The sequence below is a fragment of the Carassius auratus genome, chromosome 9, assembly GCF_003368295.1.
Source record: "Carassius auratus strain Wakin chromosome 9, ASM336829v1, whole genome shotgun sequence".
Lineage (NCBI taxonomy): Eukaryota > Metazoa > Chordata > Actinopteri > Cypriniformes > Cyprinidae > Carassius > Carassius auratus.
In genome coordinates this window covers 31,226,805-31,246,795 of record NC_039251.1, presented here as the reverse complement: position 1 = coordinate 31,246,795, position 19,991 = coordinate 31,226,805, and the positions used below count along the sequence as shown (strand labels likewise).

Here is a 19,991-nt window from a genome sequence, read left to right as displayed (position 1 = left end):
AATGAGAAAGAAACAAGTAACACTGAGTTTAACATGGAATTCTCACATAGAAAGACTAAAATGTAAAACGTACTCCATTTAAATTGTGATATTAATAGAACTAATATATTTACATTACAACAATAAAATTGTGAGTTTAATATCTCATCCAATTTATTAAGACACTACATTCAAACATTTGGAGTCAGCAAGAGTTACATTTTTTAAGTAGGCCTATATCTTAAGCTCACCAAATGATATATATTTGATCAAAATATAATAAAAAGTGTAAAATTATTGCAATTAATATATTTTCATGAACAATGTATTCCTGTGACACAAAGCTGAATTGACGGCATTAAAAACAGTTGTGCTATACTTCCCATTTTTATGGATTCTTTGAAGAATAGAAAGTTCAAAGGAAGAGCACGTAGGCCTGTATGAAATATAAATATTTCGTAACACTATAAATGTCCTACCGTCACTTTGGATCAATTCAATGCATACTTGCTAAATAAAATTATTAATTTTAAAAATTATAGATTTAAAAATCATAAATCATATTGACCTTAATTTAAACGCGTATTGCATTGGGAATAGAATAGAATAGAATAGAATAGAATAGAATAGAATAGAATAGAATAGAATAGAATAGAATAGAATAGAACACTCCAGATGTAAGGCACCATTTTCTCGCTAGTCATCTGATTGGAAAGAAGGCTGTCGAGGAGCTGCATGGGTAAGTTTTTGTTTTTTTGTTCCTGGTGGTTCTGTGGTGGTCGTGTGTTGTTTTGAACTGAGGGGGAGGAGACAGAGACACATCAGCATCTGAATGAAGCGTGCAAGCCGTCTGAAAGCACTGCGAGTCTGGGCACACAGGGTAAACAGCACCGCCACCATCTTACTACTGTTTATATGCTTTTCTCTTCAATGGACGGGCTATTGTTCAACCCGCAGACGATGGCGGACGTCAATGGCAACAGTAAGATAATGAACGCAGAGCTGGAGGTGAAAAAGCTTCAGGAGCTCGTGAGAAAACTGGAGAGGCAGAACGAGCAGCTCAGGACGAGGGCAAACGCCGCGAACAACTGCACCTCCGGCGGCCGTCTCGGCCCAGACACCGGGAGCTACTGCCTTTCATCCTCCTGTTCTCCATCTTTTGGATCCCCGGAGGAGCACTATCCGTATTTTCATCCGCAGTCAGTGACTGGTGCTGATGAGGAAGATGCCACTGTACTGGATGAGGTGGAAATACTAGACCTTCGTGTTGTTCTTCCCATCGATGGAGAGTCTGATTACATCTGGTACTGATGCTGCATTATTTGCTCCGTAAACAATCGGTTTCCAGCGTTTGCATGTTCTTTGTCATCGCTTAAATAGCTACAGTTCCCGTGAAATGTCACAATAAGTAGTAGACCATGTGTCCAGATCCATTGTTAGTCACTGTTGGTGAGTGTCTAAACAGCACTGATGCAGGGTCTCTTGAATGTGTAATATTGAATTATTATTCTTAAGATCTTTTGTCTTCTAAATGTGAAGTGCACAGATGCATAATTATTTGACTATTCGTCTGTGATCATTTCACACCAGATGGTCACAAGTGTTCTAACTTGAACGTGAGCACTACACAGACAAATAAAAACAGCTAATCTGGCCTAGCTTCGTTATGGGACGCAACATTAGTCTTGATTGCAAAACTCCTACAGTGGGACTCGAAAGTCTGAGACCACATTGAAAAAAAAGCTAAAAGTGTAAGATAAATTGAAGAAATAAATTGTAGAAATAATTTATACTTTTAAATTCCTAGGGAAATAACAAATCTGTGTCCAAGTGGACACTTTTATACAGATCAGAAGTTCTTGCTTCCATTCTGTTCTTCCACCACACATTTTTATGGTCAGCTAAGATCACTTCTGTATTATTAGTATATTTATACATTAGACTTCAAAGACTTTAATCAAAATGGTCTACTGAGGAGTCTGTCTCATCCATAATGCATGCCTATTTGCCTGTTTTGGGGGGGGGGTTAAGTATATTGTAGAAAAAAATATTTTGCCTGTTGATTCCCCAGTTCAGGTGCTCTGAGAATATACATTACCAAGCAAGTAAAATACTTTAAGATGTACTTTCAGCTGAGTTCAAATGTGTTCCTGTGGCTCAGTAATAGAGCAATGCATTAGCAGCGCAAAAGGTTGTGGGTTCAATTCCCAGGGAACGCACATACTCATAAAATAAAAAGTTATAGCCTGAATGCACTGTAAGTTGTTTTGAATGAAAGTGTCTGATAAATGTCACATCCATATTGTTGGAATTTCCGATGCTGAAGAACTTGTGGATTTCATGCAACTTGAATGCTGCCAACACAATTTCATGGCACCTCAAAAAATTATTGGGTTTTTAAAAAAAGAGAGACGAACCAAATACTAGGCCATTATTAAGATAGGTTGCTATGCTGATAATATAATCTATAATGACAAAAAAGTTATGTTTGAAAGATGCACAAAAATGCCTCAGAGGTAAAGCCCACTTTATGTGTCCATACTGCATGACACAAGATATAGATTAGACTGAAATATGTATTTAAAACATTATGTTACATGTTCCTGAAAACCATAACATAAGGTAACATCAGGACACTCACAGAAATCAAATAAACATCATTCACATCCTATAGTATTTATTTTTAATCTTGCTAAATAGTTAGTAGGATACTTTTAATAAATTAGCTCATGTTTTTATACTTATTTTAGATAGAGATCAGTTATGTTTCAAACAAATGGCTTAGTTTTAGTTCAGCAGGTAGTGGTCATAATTTAGGTTTAGTTTCAAACTCTCTTTTAATCAGCTGAGCTAATTCAAATGTTACTACATTAATAAAACATGAACCATGAACCATCCATGCAACATTGTAATAATGAAGGTTTGCAAAAGTAAAGATTGGGAAGTTTCTAACCATGTTTTTATGTCACCAGGTTGTACGTGTCTCCAAAAGCCAAGCTGTTTCCTCATCTTCTCCTCAGTCCTCTTCAGTGGTGCAGACATGTGCTGGACAACCCCAGACCAGAAGTGGAGTTAGCCAAACGCTCATTGTGCTACAAACTGGACCAAGGTACCAACCATCATTCCCATGGATATAGAGTATGAAATGTGAATGTCTAAAATGTCAATGTCAAATTTGAGTTAGACCATTATAGCTTTTTTAAAGAAATATTTCACCCAAGGGATGCAGCTTGTTTCTTCATCAGATAAGATTTGGAGAAATTTACATCAGTTGCTCACCAGTGGATGCTGTGCAGTGGATGGGTGCCGTCAGACTGAGAGTCCAAACAGCTGATAAAAACATCACAATAATCCACAGCACTCCAGTCCATCAGTAAACATCTTGTGAAGTTTTTAAAAGAAACAAATCCATCAAAGTGTTTGTTTGGGGGTTTTTTTTACATCAAAACTTTGCTTTATCCATAATATTGTGAAAAACTTTATAGTGAAACATGCAGCTTTACACTTTACAAGACATTAATTGTTGGACTGGAGTGGTGTGGATTATTGTGATGTTTTTAATCAGCTGTTTGGGCTCTCATTCTGACGGCACCCATTCACTATAGTGCATCCATTGATGAGCAAGTGACATAATGCTAATTACTTCAAATCAAAGTGGCATGAAAGTGAAGGTTATTTTTTGTTGTTGTTGTTTTTGTGTGTGTGTGTGTGAACTATTTCTTTAATGGAGTCTAGATATAATGCAGATACATATACAATTACATTTTATAAAGCTGTAAGATGAATCTGAAAATGAACAGTGGCAGACTGGGGAGTGACAGACTTTTACTCAGCCTAATATAAAATAAAACTTGGTATGATGATAAATAATAAGACCTTGAGAAGATACAAAATTAGCACTGCAGTGTCTTGGTAGCTATGTCATTGTCGGATAACCTACATTTTCTGTACTTCTGCTGGAGGAGACGGTATCCATAGAAACAACAGAATCCGCTCTAACCCACACTGATGTATTGGAGACGGTTCTGGGGACATGGTGGAATGTTTCTGTACTGTATCAGTTATTCCTTTGGATCAGTCCATACATAAATGATGCATGAGGCGCACGTATACAGAGACGTGTGTTGTGGAGTTGCGGGCGCTCTGAAAGGCTTTTGAAAGGCCAGATTCAGCGAGAGCTTGGCTCTCTGTAAACGGGGTCATGAATACATCTTTGTTCCGGCAGCCTCTGAAAACCTTTGTTTTTCTGGGTAGCCGTGAATGCTTGTTTTTATGCAATCTTGAAAAAGGCTAATTGTTAAGGTAGGCATAAGTACGCTTGACAACCCAGTTTCACTCTTTTAAAGGGATAGTTTGACCCAGAATGAACCTTTCAAACCTTTCAAAGGAGAAATTGAGAAGAATGTCCTAGTTAGTGTTTTCCAAAACTGTCAGAAATAGCTTACATTTCTTAATTGTGGGAATTGATTTATATATATATAAATAATAACTAAAGAAACTTTATTAGTTACATATTTATTATCCTTATTCACAAAAGTACACTAACCATAATATTAATATGTTAATGTTGCTGTTTGTCATGTTTATTTATTAATTGCACTTCTCTTTTCCCATTAGCCAAAAGATGGAGAGGTGTCCTCTCTTCAAGCACTCTGTACAGTCCTGTAGATGAACTCTCTGCTTTAAGCAGCTGTTCTAAACCCTATACTAAACCTGCACTAACTGAGCAAACAGGTAACACTTGCGCCTCACTCATCCTAACTCAAGACCAGAAACTATTTCTCATTATTATTCATTACATGCTTTCTCTAACTCTAATAGAGGTTCTGTACTTTATGCCTGATAAACTACTTAGTTTGAGCTGTGTATTATACAATCCCTTGTGGAAAAGAAGTAGACTTACATAGCTTACTTTAAATAAGAATGCTTATTACAGAAAGGATATACTTTAAAATTGAACTGGATGTAATGCTTTCAGCCACTTTATTACAAAAAAATTACATTGTTTTAAAATTAAATGCAATTAGCTCAACTTCAGAGTGCTTCAGAGGAGGACTAAAGTATATCTTTATATGTAATATGTCTTTCAAAAAATATACAGTGTACTGCTGAATGTACTGGCATTTATGATATAATAAAATATACTTTAATATCATTTCAGTAACAATTTATTTTAAGGTTTTCTTGTTACACTTTTATAATAACAATTAATTATGCATAATTCCATGCAAGTAACCCTAAGGCAAACACTAACCATACAGTAGGTATATGTAGTTATTCAATATTACTCAGTACTTAAATGTATAATTACACTGTAATAAGGACACCTTCAATTAATAAAGTGTAACCAGTTTCTGTTGAAATGCAAAAATGTTGTGTATTTCAGTATATCTGTAATTAAATTTGTAATAACGCAATTTAGTACATTTAAAATATATTAACTTTAAATGTAATATTAAATGACACTTTACACGTATGAAGTACTTTACATGTGTTTTAGTAAAACGCACTTCTTTAAACTGTTAAAACAACAAAATAAAATGTATTTTAAAGCAAAACTTTTAACTTGACATTATTACGAAGTGCACTTAAGTGCATTATTTTAAAGGTGCACTTAAGTGTGTTCTTTAAGTAGACTTAAGTGGCCTTTTATTAATCTGAAAGTACAGTTTTTTTTTCTTTTTTTAATATAAATTCTTTTCAGATTTAAAGTACACTACAGCTGTATATTCAATACACTTAAGCCTCTTCTTTTTCACTAGGGCCATATGTATAATATTGAACTATTATTAATTTTTGATTGAAATATACTGATGTACTAGGAAGTTGAGAAACGTAAAGACGTAGCAATCAGAATAGCTGAGATAGAACATATTGATTTTTTTTTCCAGGCATCAGATATCGTTTCCATCAGTCAGATCAGCATTTTTCAAGCCATGAGGAATATGATACATCACTGATGAGTTCATGGTGTCTGCAAGTGACAGAGATTTGCTTGTGATACTTTGTCACAGAAGGTCTGCATATGGTCCTGGTTGGACTATAGATTTATATGCATTAGATCAGTGGTTCTCAACCGGTTTTGCTTTAGGGCACAGCTTTGACAGTGGAGAGCAAATGACAACCCAACAAAGAATTTCTTTAGTACACAAACCCAAATTTAATGTCTTTATAGTTTAGTCATTGTTCATAAAGGTGATTTTTTACTCCATACCATATTTAGATTTATCTATCATCTCTCTCCTGAAGCAGATCCACCTTCACCAAACCATCAGAAGACTCTCACAGGGAGAAACTGCTCCAGCCTAAACGAAAGATCTCCCACATTCCTCTATCACACGGCTACACAAGGTAAGCTTGACCAAGATCTCCCATCATTTTCCATTAGAATTAAGTCACTTATGCCAACCAAGGTTGCATTTATTTGATCAAAAACAATATTTTATAATGTTATTAAATATTAATATAACTGTTTTCTATTTCAATATATTTGAAATGTAATTTGTTCCTGTGAGGTAAAGCTCAGTTTTCATTACTCCTGTCTTCAGTGTCACATGATCCTTTCTAAATAATATGCTGATTAACTGCTCAAAAAACATTTTTTTTTACTTTCATTTACTGCTTTCTTATTTTTATCAGAGTTGAAAACAGTTGTGCTGCTTCTTAAATTATATTTATGAATTGGTTTTGATTAACTATTAATTAAAAATATTTCTTTCCCCAAACACAACAACATTCACACAAAGTAAAAAGATCATATCATTAGATGTTCAGAAGATGTTAGCCAAAATGTTATTTAACCTAGCTCAGTATGATCTTTTTTTGCCATTTTACAATTTAATTTCAGCATAAATAATATGCCAGTACAATTTTCATTTAAGATTGTTAGTCAATGTTTAATTTAGTTTACTTACTATAAAATAAAGACACCTTCAAAAGTGGTGCTTATTGTGTTGTCTGTTAAAATATGCATCCTATTTTCTGTGATACACAAAACTAAATAAATAAATAAAACCCTGAGTAATTTCTGCAGTTAGTAAATCAGTATGTATTCTGCACATCAACACTGTGAGTCAAGCAGAAATGCTATTTAAATGTTTATTTTTACCCCTATTATTTGACATTAGCACTTTTGTTTTCAGACTGAACAAAACAGGACTCCATGATTTTCAATCAATATAAAAATGTACTTTAAATGTCTCTTTCAGGGAACAGTCATCATCAAAGGCCCCTCAGTCCTCAGTCGTCAATAGACAGTGACCTAAGTGTCTCTGAACTGGAGGACGACTCCATCTCTATGAGCTATAAGCTTCAGGACATGACTGATGTGGAGGTCATGGCCCGACTGCAGGAGGAGAGTAAGTCTACATAAATACATCACATGGTCACCCTAATGTCATTACAAAATTCGTTTCTGTGGAAGAAGGTATTTTGAAGAATGTTGGTCACCAAACACATTCAGTTCCTATAAACTGCCATTATAATTAAAGCTGCAAGTACCATTGAAAGGGTCCTCGCATCAGGCTCACTGCCACCCGGTGGCTTTAGGAAAACAGCGACCGGTCAGCAATATGCATTTAAAGCAGTAAATATAGGAGGAATATGTCATTTATATGTGTCAAACCTCCTGCTGCCAGCTGGTGGCGCTATGACTATAACTCAATATTGACATGTAGATGTCTTCAGGCCAGGATTTTTATCAAACATAAAGTTTGGTGCAGATTGAACATGGTATGTTTGAGTTAGTGTAAAACATGACATATCCTGTTGCCAACGGGTGGCGCTATGATTATAAATTAATATTGGTGTTTAGATGTCGTCAGACCAGGAGTCTTATCAGATGTGTGAAGTTTGAGGCAGATCGGACATTGCTTATTTAAGTTAGTGTAAAACAAGTCATTTCCTGTTGCCAGCAGGTGGCGCTATAATCATAATAGAATACTGGCCTTTAGATGTGTTCAGGACATGACTCTTATCAAACGTGAACTGTGGGGCAGATCGGATGTTGTATGCATGAGTTTCATGATGAAACAGGCTGCCATGGACACGACCTTCAACGAAAATTTAAGATCTTCGCAATTTAACATCACAAAGGGCTTTCAATTACACTGAGCAAATATGGTGTTGATCTGTTTAAATCTCCAGGGGGGGTTTGTTTAAATACAACACCTGAAAATGGCAAAAACAGCACAACATTTGCATATAAAAATAACAGACTTCCTGTTGTGTTTCAAACATGGCAGTTGAGCCATTTTGCCACATCCACTTCTGAAACCCATATCATATGTTAAGTTTCATGAGTTTTCGAGCACATTTAGGTCCTAAAAATTTGCAATTTGTTTTGGATTAGAAGAAGAAAAAGAAGAAAAACTTCCAATAGGCTCCTCGCACCACAGGTGGAAGTCAGTGTACAATGGAAGTCAAAGGGAAGCAAAACTGTTATGTTAACAGCATTCTTCAAAAGCTTGGACTGGGTCAGAAGAAGTATTTTGTACTCAGGATGCTTCATGTGTTTGTGTTTAGGTCTACGACAGGAGTACGCGAGCACCACTGCCACAGCTACGCGCCGTAGTGCCAGTTTTTCGGTGCACACAGGCGCGCGCAGGAGCATGCGGAGTGAGGCCGAGCTGGAGGAAGAGGAGGAGTACGATCAGCTGTCCGCTCCGCAGCCACGGCTCTTCCGGACGTCCTCCATGCAGCGCAGCACGTCCCACTCCCAGAGCCTCTCCAGCATGAGAGAGTGCCGGCGCAGCCCCTCCACGCCTCAGTACCTCAGCAGCCCGTCCTACCAGCAGCTGCACATGCCCAACCTCAGCTCCAGCACGGCCCCAGAGACCCAGAGCTACAGAGCCCACACAGGTCAGGCTGGACATATACTGATAACACTGACACAGCAATAACTCACTGCTACTGGTGACCCCAGTCTCTCTGTTTTGATATGAAAGCTGTTGGGTAGAATCAATTACTGAGTGGTGCCATCTAGTGTCTGGAAACCAAACTGAAGTTAAATAGTCTTGGAGATAAATATGTTGAGCACAAAACTTATTTTTTTTAGGATTACCCAATTAAAACAAGAAAACAACCAAAACACCAAACTGACCTGTTTTTCAGACAAGCTACGAAGGAGCATGCCAAACCTCCTTCGAGCTCCCAGCATCCCCAGTGTCATCAGTGTGCCCGGTGTTCCTGCTCCGGCCGCTCACGTTGCCACATCGTCCTCGTCTTTGTCATTACTCCGAAACAGTCAGAGTTTTGATTCCCACAGCGGTCTGGCCAAGATACAGACTGCAAGTAAGTCCAAACATCACAGTAAATGATAATAATTATCTTAGTTCCTGATTATGTTGCATTCTTTATGAACCTCGGGTCAATTTTCATTGCTCTCTGTTCAATATCAGTTCCCTGTCCGGGCCAGTTACAGCAGCGGGTTCAGAGCGTGGGCAACTTCTCAACGCGGCCCCCTCTGAAAGCCACGGCGTACGTGAGCCCTACCATCCAGAGTGCCACCACAATGCCTTCCTCTGTTAGTCTCGGCTCTATCCCCAGCAGCAGCAGCAGCATCCCTCTCCCCAGCAAACCCAGCGCCCCCTCCTCCACTCGCAGCGCTCTACCTCGCCCTGCTTCCTTTGTTGGGACAAGTGGGGTCTCGCGCAGTAAAATTGGCCAGCCCATGCGCAGGTAAACATTCTTCCTCCTCTACTTTTGTTAATATATTACTAAACATTCGCTCATGGGCTTCTCATCCAGGAGGCTGGTTTTGCTTTTTATAACATTAGCTGTTCCAGAGAGGACAAGTGTTTTATTGTTAAACATTTACTGGTAATTACAGAATTTCATATTCATTGAAGCAAATGCTCATGTAGCTAGCAGTGAATTTCAGACAAGCTCAGAAAATGTATTGCTGTTGGCTGCAAAATAGTGTTAGGCTTCTGTTCAATGATATGGACACAAAACAAACCATAGTCACTTTTTGTAATTCAATAATTGATTTATCTGCAAAAACAACTTGATTTAGAGCTTTTCTCTGCAAAATACTGATTTTGCTATTTCTTTTTCATTAATGAATCAGCATATTGTAGTTAATTCAGTTATAATTTTTAATACTTGACAGCCCTAAAAATACTATCAGGAATGATTGATTCTTATATTATATTAAATTTACTAACATGCAGGTTTTTTATGTGTTTTTTTGTTGTTGTTGTTTTTTTTTTTTGTAGGAGATTATTACTTTTATTAATGTTGCATTCAACTGATCAAAAGTGAAGGAATAAAGTCATTTATAATGTTACAAAAGATGAGCTTCATGAGCTTTTTATTTCTTTAAATAAACCTATATATATAACCTATATATATATATATATATATATATATATATATATAATAGTTTCCACAAAATCCTAAGTATGAAAACTGTTTTGATAATAATAATAATAATAAATGTTTCTTGAGCATATTCAGCATAATAGAATGATTTCTGAAGGATCATGTGACACTGAAAATTCAGATTTGATCACAGGAATAAATTACACTTTAAAGTAAAAAATAAAAATAAAAAAAACAGTTATTTTAGATTATAATAATATTTCTGTTGTTACTGTATTGTTATCAAATAAATGCAACCTTGATGAGCATCACTGACACTCTCTGAACCAAAACTTTTGAGCAGTAGTGTAACTTAATGTTTTAAAATGATTTAAATATATTTAATTTCATACACAGTTAGCCTATTTCATTATTAATTCATGTTTGTTCATAGTTCATTAGAATACAACTCATGTTCATTTATGCAACTTGAATTGTATTAATTTATGCAGAAATGTACATTAATTGGTTACAATTGTTCATTGTTAGTTCATGATGGTAAAAGATTTTGATATTTTGTTTACACTATACTGTATAATAGATGAATTAACACTAGTCACTGTCGTTTCAGTTTACTGACCCCACCGAAGAGTGTCTCTGCTCTGAGCGCCCTGCGTGACGGCAGCTGGAGGGACGGCTGCTATTAAACTGCTCTGACCTTAAATGTCTCAGGCCCAGCTGGCTGGGCTCAACTGGGCACATCTAGACCTTACGTGGAAATCAGATTACATCAAGTGATTCGAAGTTGAAAAGCACTGTTAACAAATGCAATACAGCACCACTGCAATATGCCTGATGGCTGAAACCCAGAGCATTATTCATACAAGTGTTTACGTGCAAATAATTTGCCTAATTGCAGCACAATTTTTTAACCATTGAAACCAATTGTCGAATGATATTAATAATTAGATACGAAGGATAAGGAGAGTATTGGTCTTGGTAGATGTTATAATTTAATAAGCATAAGTCATTGTCTCTCAAATAGCACTTTTACTGTTAACTTGCATTGTTACATTAGATAACCAGTATTGCCAGAGTAGTACCCGATTGGTTTCTTTTGCACAAGTTGCATTCCTTTTTTAATAATGTTGTCAATTATGATGCAACATATGGCAAGTGAATTATGAGGGTGATCTGGTGCATTTGTAAAAGCAGATGAAATGGACTGTAAAACACTAAATGCAGCCTAGAGTGAAAGGCATGCATTGAAGATTGTATGTTTACATGATGCTCGTGATACAGAGCACCGTGGACAAGACATTTGCACATCAAATGGTGACATTTGTTTTTCTTTCTTTTTTTTAAACAGCTTGGATGGAATGGAATGGATAGTATGTTTTTCCAGTGTTGAATAAAAGGCTTTTGAACTGAATTCTAATGTTTAGAAATGTTTCGTACTAAAATATGATATTTAAGAGAGTATTTAGAGTATTCAAGAGACTACTATTTTTTTTTTACTTGTCTTAGGCTGTTTGTCTGATTTGCATAAGATCTGGTATGCACTATATTGAGATATTATCGACAAAATGATAAGTTATATTCATTCAATCATTTAGCAGATTTTATTTCGCATTTAGCTTATTTTTTACGGAATTTATTTCAGTGTAAGGCATTATAAACAATCACAAATGATTCTGTTGAGTTTACAAATGCAATGGCCAATCAGAAGCGTTCAGATAAGTCATTGCATTGGGTTTTGTTCTGTGCGCACTGATATAAACGACAAAGTGCAGATGTACTTAAAGAGATTATGTTATGAGATTCATTTTACAGTGCAGACAATTTCTGATTATAAGGGGAGTTTTTATTATTTTATTTTATTTATTTTTGAGAGCACTTAAAGCTCACTAGACTGAATAATATTATTTGATAATGTAAATGTTTTTGCTCTTTTTCTATGTCATTCCCTCGCTATTTGAATTGTAAATGAAAGCTTTATAAGTAGGCTATATAACGTTTTTATTCAATTGTGGTCATGTAAAATACAAATTCAGTCAAACTTAAAAAAAAAAAAAAAAGTATTGTATGACATGACATACATATTTAGTACCAGCCTAAAAATATGGGATTTATTATGTGCGCAATTATTAGATTAGAGCTGAAAATGTAACGGACACCTAGCAGATGCAGGTAAATATGCTTTTTATGCCACATATCACAAGCTGTTGAGTCAGAAATTTTCCAATAAAACCAAATAATCCACACATCAAATTAAAACTTTGTAGCCTACATAAACATTCTATTTCTGTTATGACATAACACTAGTACTGAATATTAGCGTTTCGTTTAGTTCTTGTGTGCGACTAAAGATATCTGTCTTACCATTAGGGTAAATCTCTAGAAATAATAACTTATTTTTTTTTTTTTTTTTTTATCACGAAATGTGTATAAAGGTAATTGAAAAGGAGTAAATGAGCATGGTAAGTTCAGTATCCCACAATTTTATGTAAATTATTTATTTATTTAATGATAATGTATTAAAACATAAGAAAATAGTTTTTATGTGTGTTAAAATGCAGCATGAATCATTTGTCTAAAACATTTTTCATGTTGTGCTCGTCTCTCTTCATCTACATGCCACCATTCGAGCAACACAAATGAGGGTCATGTGACAGTATTCAATTAACACGACAGGTTCAGTAAATCAAATTGTATTACAAAATCTGATAAAATAGATAGATAGATATTGTAGACTTTTATTACTAAAATGCAATTAATATGAACACATATTGTATTGTAATATAAAGTGATCAAATGCACCAAGACCTTTTTTTTTTCTTTAAAATAAGTGTATGTCTGATATTAGTCTAATGTTTATTTCTGTGCAATCTACACGCCACTGTTTGAGCACCACAATGGTAAATGTGGATCAAATGTGACAACTGTTTGTTCTGTAATCCAAATTTTATTACTAAATCTGAATGCAATTAATTTGAATACATTCAAATATTGGATTAAAGTGTTCATGTGCACCAAGACATTTTCCCCTGTAAAATAAGCGTAAATGCAACACTTGCACGAGAAGTGCAATTTTTTTGTTTTATTTGAGGAGAATGAGAAAATCACAGTTTCTGATGCTGGTCCAGGTCTAAAAAAAAAAAAACTTTTTCTATATGCACACTACAGTGGAAAATTTCTCAAGAATTGGCCATTAAATTAACTCGGTCTCCCAACTTTTTACTCCAGAACATGATTCTAATGCACTGTTTAAGAATATTGACCTCAGTCTTGTTCAAATATTGATGCACAGCTGCCCAAGTACATCTTGACATAATTCGTTTTTAATAACTGTTCAGTCATTAAAGAACAGAAGAGGTCTGGACTTGCAGCTATTCTAACTTAACATGTAACAAATGCATAGAACTGTAACGGTAAAGTATGAGAGGAAGCAAATGCAAGAGTAATTATGATTTAATGAGCCAAGTTCACATAGAACGTCAGAGAATAAACAGAAAGCCAACAGGATGGATATGGGGAAGATCTCCAGCGGCCAGGGATCAGGTCCAGAACCAGACAACAGGAGAGCGTGTTGCAGGGACTGAGACGGGCGATCCTGAGGTGAGTTGAGGAGATGAAGAACCCACAGTGAGTATGAAATGAAGTGATCCACCTTGAGTAAAACAGGAAACTATCAAGAGCGAAAAACCAGGCACGAACATGGGAGACTTCAAACAACGATCTGACAAACACAAGACGAAAGACAGGGCAATAAATAGGGAGCAGGAAATGAGAGGCAGCTGCAGGTGATGGGTGTGACGACTGGGTGAAGGAGGAGCTGGGAGCAAGTGCAAGTTAACACTGTTTAATGAGATAATGCAGACAGTACAAAACTGGAACACAAATAATGCTGGGATGAAGATACTGTCCAAGATGGTGGATGGAAGTGATGAGTCCTGAAGGTGGAGGTGGGTTGGCAGCAGAAGAGAGTGGCACAGGAACTCAAGGGAAGCGAGCCGAAGGTAAGACGTGTTGCTTGAAGGTGGTTGCGAAGAGTGGACGGGGTTCCGGGGGGAAGACACGGACATCCAAATGCAAAACACACAAGTAAGCAAGGCACGGTTAACAAACAGGAAACAACGCTCTCACAAACACAAGACGTAAGACAAGCCATTATATAGGAATGAGTAATGAGTGACAGCTGCTGCTGATGACAATTAACGGAGTCACTCACAAACTAATCAGTGCTGATGCGTAACACGCACTCCACCATAGAGAGATGTTGGCTCCAGGAAGATGGATTCTTGGAGACCAAACATCGCAACGTCCTCTCTAAATCTTGGTTGGCTCGCTCAGACTGTCCGTTACTCTGGGGATGATAACCGGAAGAAAGGCTAACCGACGCTCCTAGCAACTTACAAAATTCTTTCCAAAATTTGGATATAAATTGGGATCCCCTGTCAGAAACCATGTCTACCGGGAGGCCATGTAGCCGAAAGACGTGATCTAGGACAGTGACCGCTGTCTCCTTGGCTGTCGGTAATTTGGGCAAGGGAATGAAATGTGCCGCCTACGAGAACCAGTCCACTACGGTCAAAATGACTGTCATGCCATTAGAGGGCAGGAGGGCGTTAACAAAATCTAGTGCGATGTGGGACCAGGGTCTCGAAGGGACAGACAGCGGTTGAAGGAGCCCATCAGGAGGTCGTTTAGATGACTTACCACTGGCGCAAACTGAACAAGCCAAAACAAAATCATGGACGTCATGAGCCATAAGTGGCCACCAGAATCGTTGTTTAACTAACCCATTGGTTCGGCTTATCCCTGGATGACAAGCAATGTAAGAGCAGTGACCCCACTGAATAACTTCGGACAGTAACTCCTCCGGAACAAACAATCGATTCGGTGGGCAACCGAGGAGAGGCGTTAACCCTTCTAAGGCCATCTTGACCTTCGATTTGACCTCCCATATTATTGTGGAGATAACTACTTTCTCAGGTAAAATGCACTCAGGAGTAACTGGGGGTTTGGATGGATCAAAAATGCGAGATAAGGAATCGGGTATGATGTTTTTGGAACCCTGGGGGTACTAGAGAGAACAGTCAAAATGTCTGAAAAAAGGGCCCACCGAGCCTGCCTAAATTTGAGTTTATTAGCAGAGCTAATATATTCAAGGTTCTTATGGTCGGTCCAAACATTAAAAGGTACCCCTGACCCTTCTAACCAATGACGCCATTCCTCCAATGCTAACTTGGCGGCCAACAATTCTCTGTTGCCAATGTCATAGTTAGGTTCGGCAGGTGATAGACGATGGGGAAAAATGCACAAGGATACATCTTGTTGTCTGAGGAAGTGCATTGGGAAAGAACTGCACCTACCCCCACCTCTGATGTGTCGACCTCCACCATGAGCTGACTTCTGGGATCAGAACCACTGCCTTCTCCTGAAACACAGAACCAGACACAGGCGAACAAGCCGACACCAGACAGGACTCGTGACAATGCTCGCTCCACATCGTTATGGAATTCGAGCCCCAATCCATCTGAGGATTATGTTTAGCCAGCCAAGGTGGCCTTAAACAATGGTTGCACCAGGGGAGTTCAGGAGGAGGAATGAAATTGTCTCTGTGTGATTGCCGGAGGTGATGAGGGTTATGGGACCAGTCGTAAAGATGACGTGAAGTTTTAGCTTGTGTGCCAGATGAGTGTCTATAAAATTACCCTCTGCCCCAGAATCCAGGAGTGCTTGACAGGAGTAGGTGTCATTGGCCCATCTCAGTCTCACCGGATGGAGAGTGGATGATAAGGACTTCCCGGCAGAGATCCCAGCCGATAGTAGCCTCAACTTTACTACCGGGCTTGCTCTTTTACCGGGCAAGAGTGTAAGAAATGTCCAGAGCCACCACAGTAAAGGCAAAGTCCACAGGACCTCTGCCTCTCTCTCTTCTCTCGGGACTGCTGAGCTCTCCCCACCTGCATGGGCTCGTGATTGACGACAGGACCGACCGGGAGTGTGTATGGATCGAGTGAGTTGCTCCAGTCGATCAATGTGGGCATCAACCCGTAGAGCCAAGTCAAGTAATCCGTTGAGTCTAGGAGGTAAATCCAGCATGTAAATCTCTCTCTGAACACGGTTGGCCAGCCCATGCAGGAACATATCCCACTGCGCCTCCTCGTTCCATTTGCAATCTGCCGCCAGTGTACGAAATTCAATAGAGTAGTCCACAACAGGACAATCACTCTATCTAAGATCCACGACTCTTCTGGCAGCCTCCTTGCCGGCTATCGCTCGATTAAAGACCCTCTTCATTTTTTGCGGCGAGTGCATGGAAAGAGGCGCAGCATGGGTCCCGGTTCTCCCACACCACCGTTCCCCACAAGGCTGCCCGTCCCGTCAGTAGCGTGAGGACAAACACAATTTTAGACTCCTCTGTCTCGAACATTGGGGCTGCAATGAGAAATGCACTGAACATCAGGTAAGGATTGCTCTACACAAGTTCGGTTCACTGGCATAACTCTCGGGAATGGGTAGGTGGGGCTCTGGTTGATGGCTCATCTCAGGTACAGCACGGGGAACAGGTGGTGCAGGCAGCGCAGTGGGAATGCTAAGTTGTTGGATCTGCTGGGTGAGCTTGGACACCTCCATCACGAGCGCTTGAACTGTGTGTCCGGTGTTGGTAATGCTCTCCTACTGCTGATCCATCCGGGAGACGCTATGATGGATGAAATCCGCCATCAAGGTTGAGCTTGCTGGTTCCATGAATGTTCAGGTCGTTCTGTAATGGTAAAGTATGAGAGGAAGCAAATGCAAGAGTAATGATGATTTAATGAGCCAAGTTCACACAGCACATCAGAGTATAAACAGAAAGCCAACAGGATGGATATGGGGCAGATCTCTCACGGCCAGGGATCAGGTCCAGAACCAGACAACAGGAGAGACTGAGACGGGCGATCCTGAGGTGAGTTGAGGAGATGAAGAACCCACAGTGAGTATGAACTGAAGCGATCCGTCTTGAGTGAAACGGGAAACTATCAAATAAATTATCATAAACTATCATAAACCAGGCACAAACATGGGAGACTTCAAACAATGATCTGACAAACACAAGACGAAAGACAGGGCAGTAAATAGGGAGCAGGAAATGAGAGGCAGCTGCAGCTGATGGGACAACTGGAGGTCACGCCCACATGAAACAATAAGTGATAACAAAGTCCTTTCAGGCAAGTCGTGCCACTCGGCCGCCATCTTGGCAATGCCTCCGGGCAGCTATCAGCTCCTATCTAAATGAATGGGCAGAGAGTCAGAACTGTACTTTCACTGATCACCGGGACATAAAAACAGCATGTATAGAAACAGCAGTAAAATATGATAATATGAAAATCGCTGAAAAAATGTGATTTATTTTCCCCCAAAATAAGGTTTAAAACGTTTTTTTCCCCAAAGGTTATACCTTTACTACGAATGCGCAAGGTTTCCTGAACTGTGCGCATACGTCAGTGGAAACAGACGATTAAATGTTTCCCGGCTTGACTGTTAAAAGCAGATGATTGGCTTTCCAGCGGGAGGGGCGGGACATGTGCACACAACCGCCATCTTTGCCGTTACGGGTTTTCCTTATATAGTTGTATTGAGGATTGAGGAAGTGGCATGTCTCTTATAAACTGTCTCTGCTGATAACAAGACACACACCTAACCCTACCCACATACAGTACATCAAAATGAGACAACGGTTCTACCAACCGTGACAAGAACCAGTTCAGCTGAAAAACTAGATCCACTGACAATATACTTTACATATTGTACAAAAATAAAGAAATACAATTCTGTGAAATGCTTATAGATCATTTCATGTTAATGTAACTTTGACATATGTCACAATAATATTATTGTAAATATATTTGTCAAGTTGGCAGACACGATTAAATATATTGCTGTCCTTTTAAAATCGAGATAATTTTACAATATTTTACAATATCTCTGTTAGGATAATATATAGTTTAATATGTCTATAAACACCTAATCATTTAGCGTATTTGTATGATTAATAATTGTACAAACGTTTATGTGTGAAACTGTAATAATTTCCAAATTACGTTCACACTGACTCACTGAATTCTTAATGTAAAAGCTTTAGTGAACTATGTGATGTTTTAATTTTTAACCAGACAGGTGTGTGTTGGACAGTCTCTCTGACAACCACTGAACGCTCCAGTCGCATACGCGACAACAGCACACAATTTGTAAGTGTTTTAAACTATGTATATGGATTGTGAATGTAATTAATTTCAAGTAGAAAGACATTAGATGGTACTGTTCTGACAGACTTCACACTGTAACTTTTGTTTCTTGCCTGTGGAACCAACAAGATTCCTTGTGTAAGTGGATAAAATGCCAAACAAGGCACAAGAGGTGAGTCATCTCTACAATATTATTATTAAAACTGCCATCTTTTCCCCATTATATGTCAATGCGTACTGTACTTTGTCCTTTAGGATGCTGTGATCAATATGAAATCTGTGCAGGAGATTGCCAAGCAGTTAGGGTTCGAGTGGACCGTCCTAGCGTTTGAACTGGGATTCACCAGAAATGAAGTCAGACAGTTTCATGCCACATCCAAAGAAAAGAGGGTTCAGGCTCAGAGAATGCTGGAATCATGGTGTGTATTGATCCAACACACTATTAAATGTAACTGTTTATTATTGTTTTTTAAATAAGACTTTATTTTACAGAACTTACACTCTTTTTCTATGAGAGCTGTGCTTGTGTTAATTGGTGATAGCTCCGATGAGCTGTGTTGTTGATTGATAGGTATGAGCGTTCCTGGGACAAACCAAACAAAACCAAGCTTCTGCAGGACGGTCTTGAGCGGGCGGGCCGTCGTGATCTAGCTGAGAGACTGCGCTGCTTGCACTGGGGTCACCAGAAGCTCAGCCGCAGAGTCGAGCTGCCCTCTGCCTTCCCCTTCATCATTACTGTCCACAAGACCATAGACAACAAGGACGCCTTGAGCAGGATTAATGTGCTCAATCGCAGTTATAACTAAGACCATTCGGCAAAAAATAATGATGTGAGCTAAAGTCTGATTGATGCTGAAAATGCTGTTCTAAACTTTCTTTATTTTTCATTACAACCTGTATGCTTGTAGTTTAGTTAAAATCGTTAAAATATAGTTTACATACTAGATAAGTGCATTTTAATACATTTTAATTAGAATATATTTTCATTTCATTGTAATAAAGATGTTAATTAACTGAAAACATTACATCCAATTCAGATTATTTCCATGATAATGTTAATTCATCATGTTAATTTTATCCAGCATGATTTGAGAATTATCCAGATTTTCAATGTGGCCGTAGACTTTTAGATCCCAATGTACATAGCAGAATATTCAATAGTATTCAATAGTTTTATATATTCGATACGTTTTTACTTTTTACACACCTCATGAAACCAATCTTCTTGTAACTACTTATTCAGTTGCATGAATCATATTCTGCTTATTTTTCTATCATTCAATCAAACTCTCATACAATATGTTTACATTCACAATGCATTTACTTATGTTTCGGTGTTTCGATAATAAAATAGGTCCACTTGAAAAGCAGTGAAATCTAGTGAAATTGAATGCTCAGATAAACCATGACTTTCCATTCTGACAATTTTGTTTATTTTTAAATCAGATTATATTACTTTAATTAGCACATACATTT

General features: G+C 38.1%; 2 protein-coding genes across 8 annotated transcripts; both read left to right on the top strand.

The window, feature by feature from the left end:
• Positions 1-609: 609 nt before the first annotated feature.
• On the top strand, positions 610-11,693 carry slain1a (SLAIN motif family, member 1a). 6 transcript variants are annotated; one of them, XM_026272520.1, is made up of 10 exons: positions 610-718; positions 937-1,283; positions 2,952-3,088; positions 4,597-4,713; positions 6,229-6,330; positions 7,188-7,337; positions 8,503-8,838; positions 9,091-9,270; positions 9,378-9,657; positions 10,913-11,693. In XM_026272520.1, exons 2-10 carry the CDS (start codon positions 940-942, stop codon positions 10,986-10,988), a joined length of 1,722 nt encoding a protein of 573 aa, XP_026128305.1. In that variant the 5' UTR covers positions 610-718; positions 937-939; the 3' UTR covers positions 10,989-11,693. The 6 variants fall into 6 exon arrangements, with proteins under 6 accessions (XP_026128305.1, XP_026128303.1, XP_026128302.1 ...); XM_026272518.1 differs by lacking the exon at positions 610-718 and adding an exon at positions 732-859 and having other exon boundaries at positions 6,232-6,330; XM_026272517.1 differs by lacking the exon at positions 610-718 and adding an exon at positions 732-859.
• Positions 11,694-18,456: 6,763 nt separating this feature from the next.
• wu:fc50b12 (Death domain-containing protein) lies at positions 18,457-19,705 on the top strand. 2 transcript variants are annotated; one of them, XM_026272998.1, is made up of 4 exons: positions 18,457-18,518; positions 18,645-18,687; positions 18,801-18,934; positions 19,087-19,705. In XM_026272998.1, exons 2-4 carry the CDS (start codon positions 18,667-18,669, stop codon positions 19,319-19,321), a joined length of 390 nt encoding a protein of 129 aa, XP_026128783.1. In that variant the 5' UTR covers positions 18,457-18,518; positions 18,645-18,666; the 3' UTR covers positions 19,322-19,705. The 2 variants fall into 2 exon arrangements, with proteins under 2 accessions (XP_026128783.1, XP_026128782.1); XM_026272997.1 differs by having other exon boundaries at positions 18,771-18,934.
• Positions 19,706-19,991: the final 286 nt, after the last annotated feature.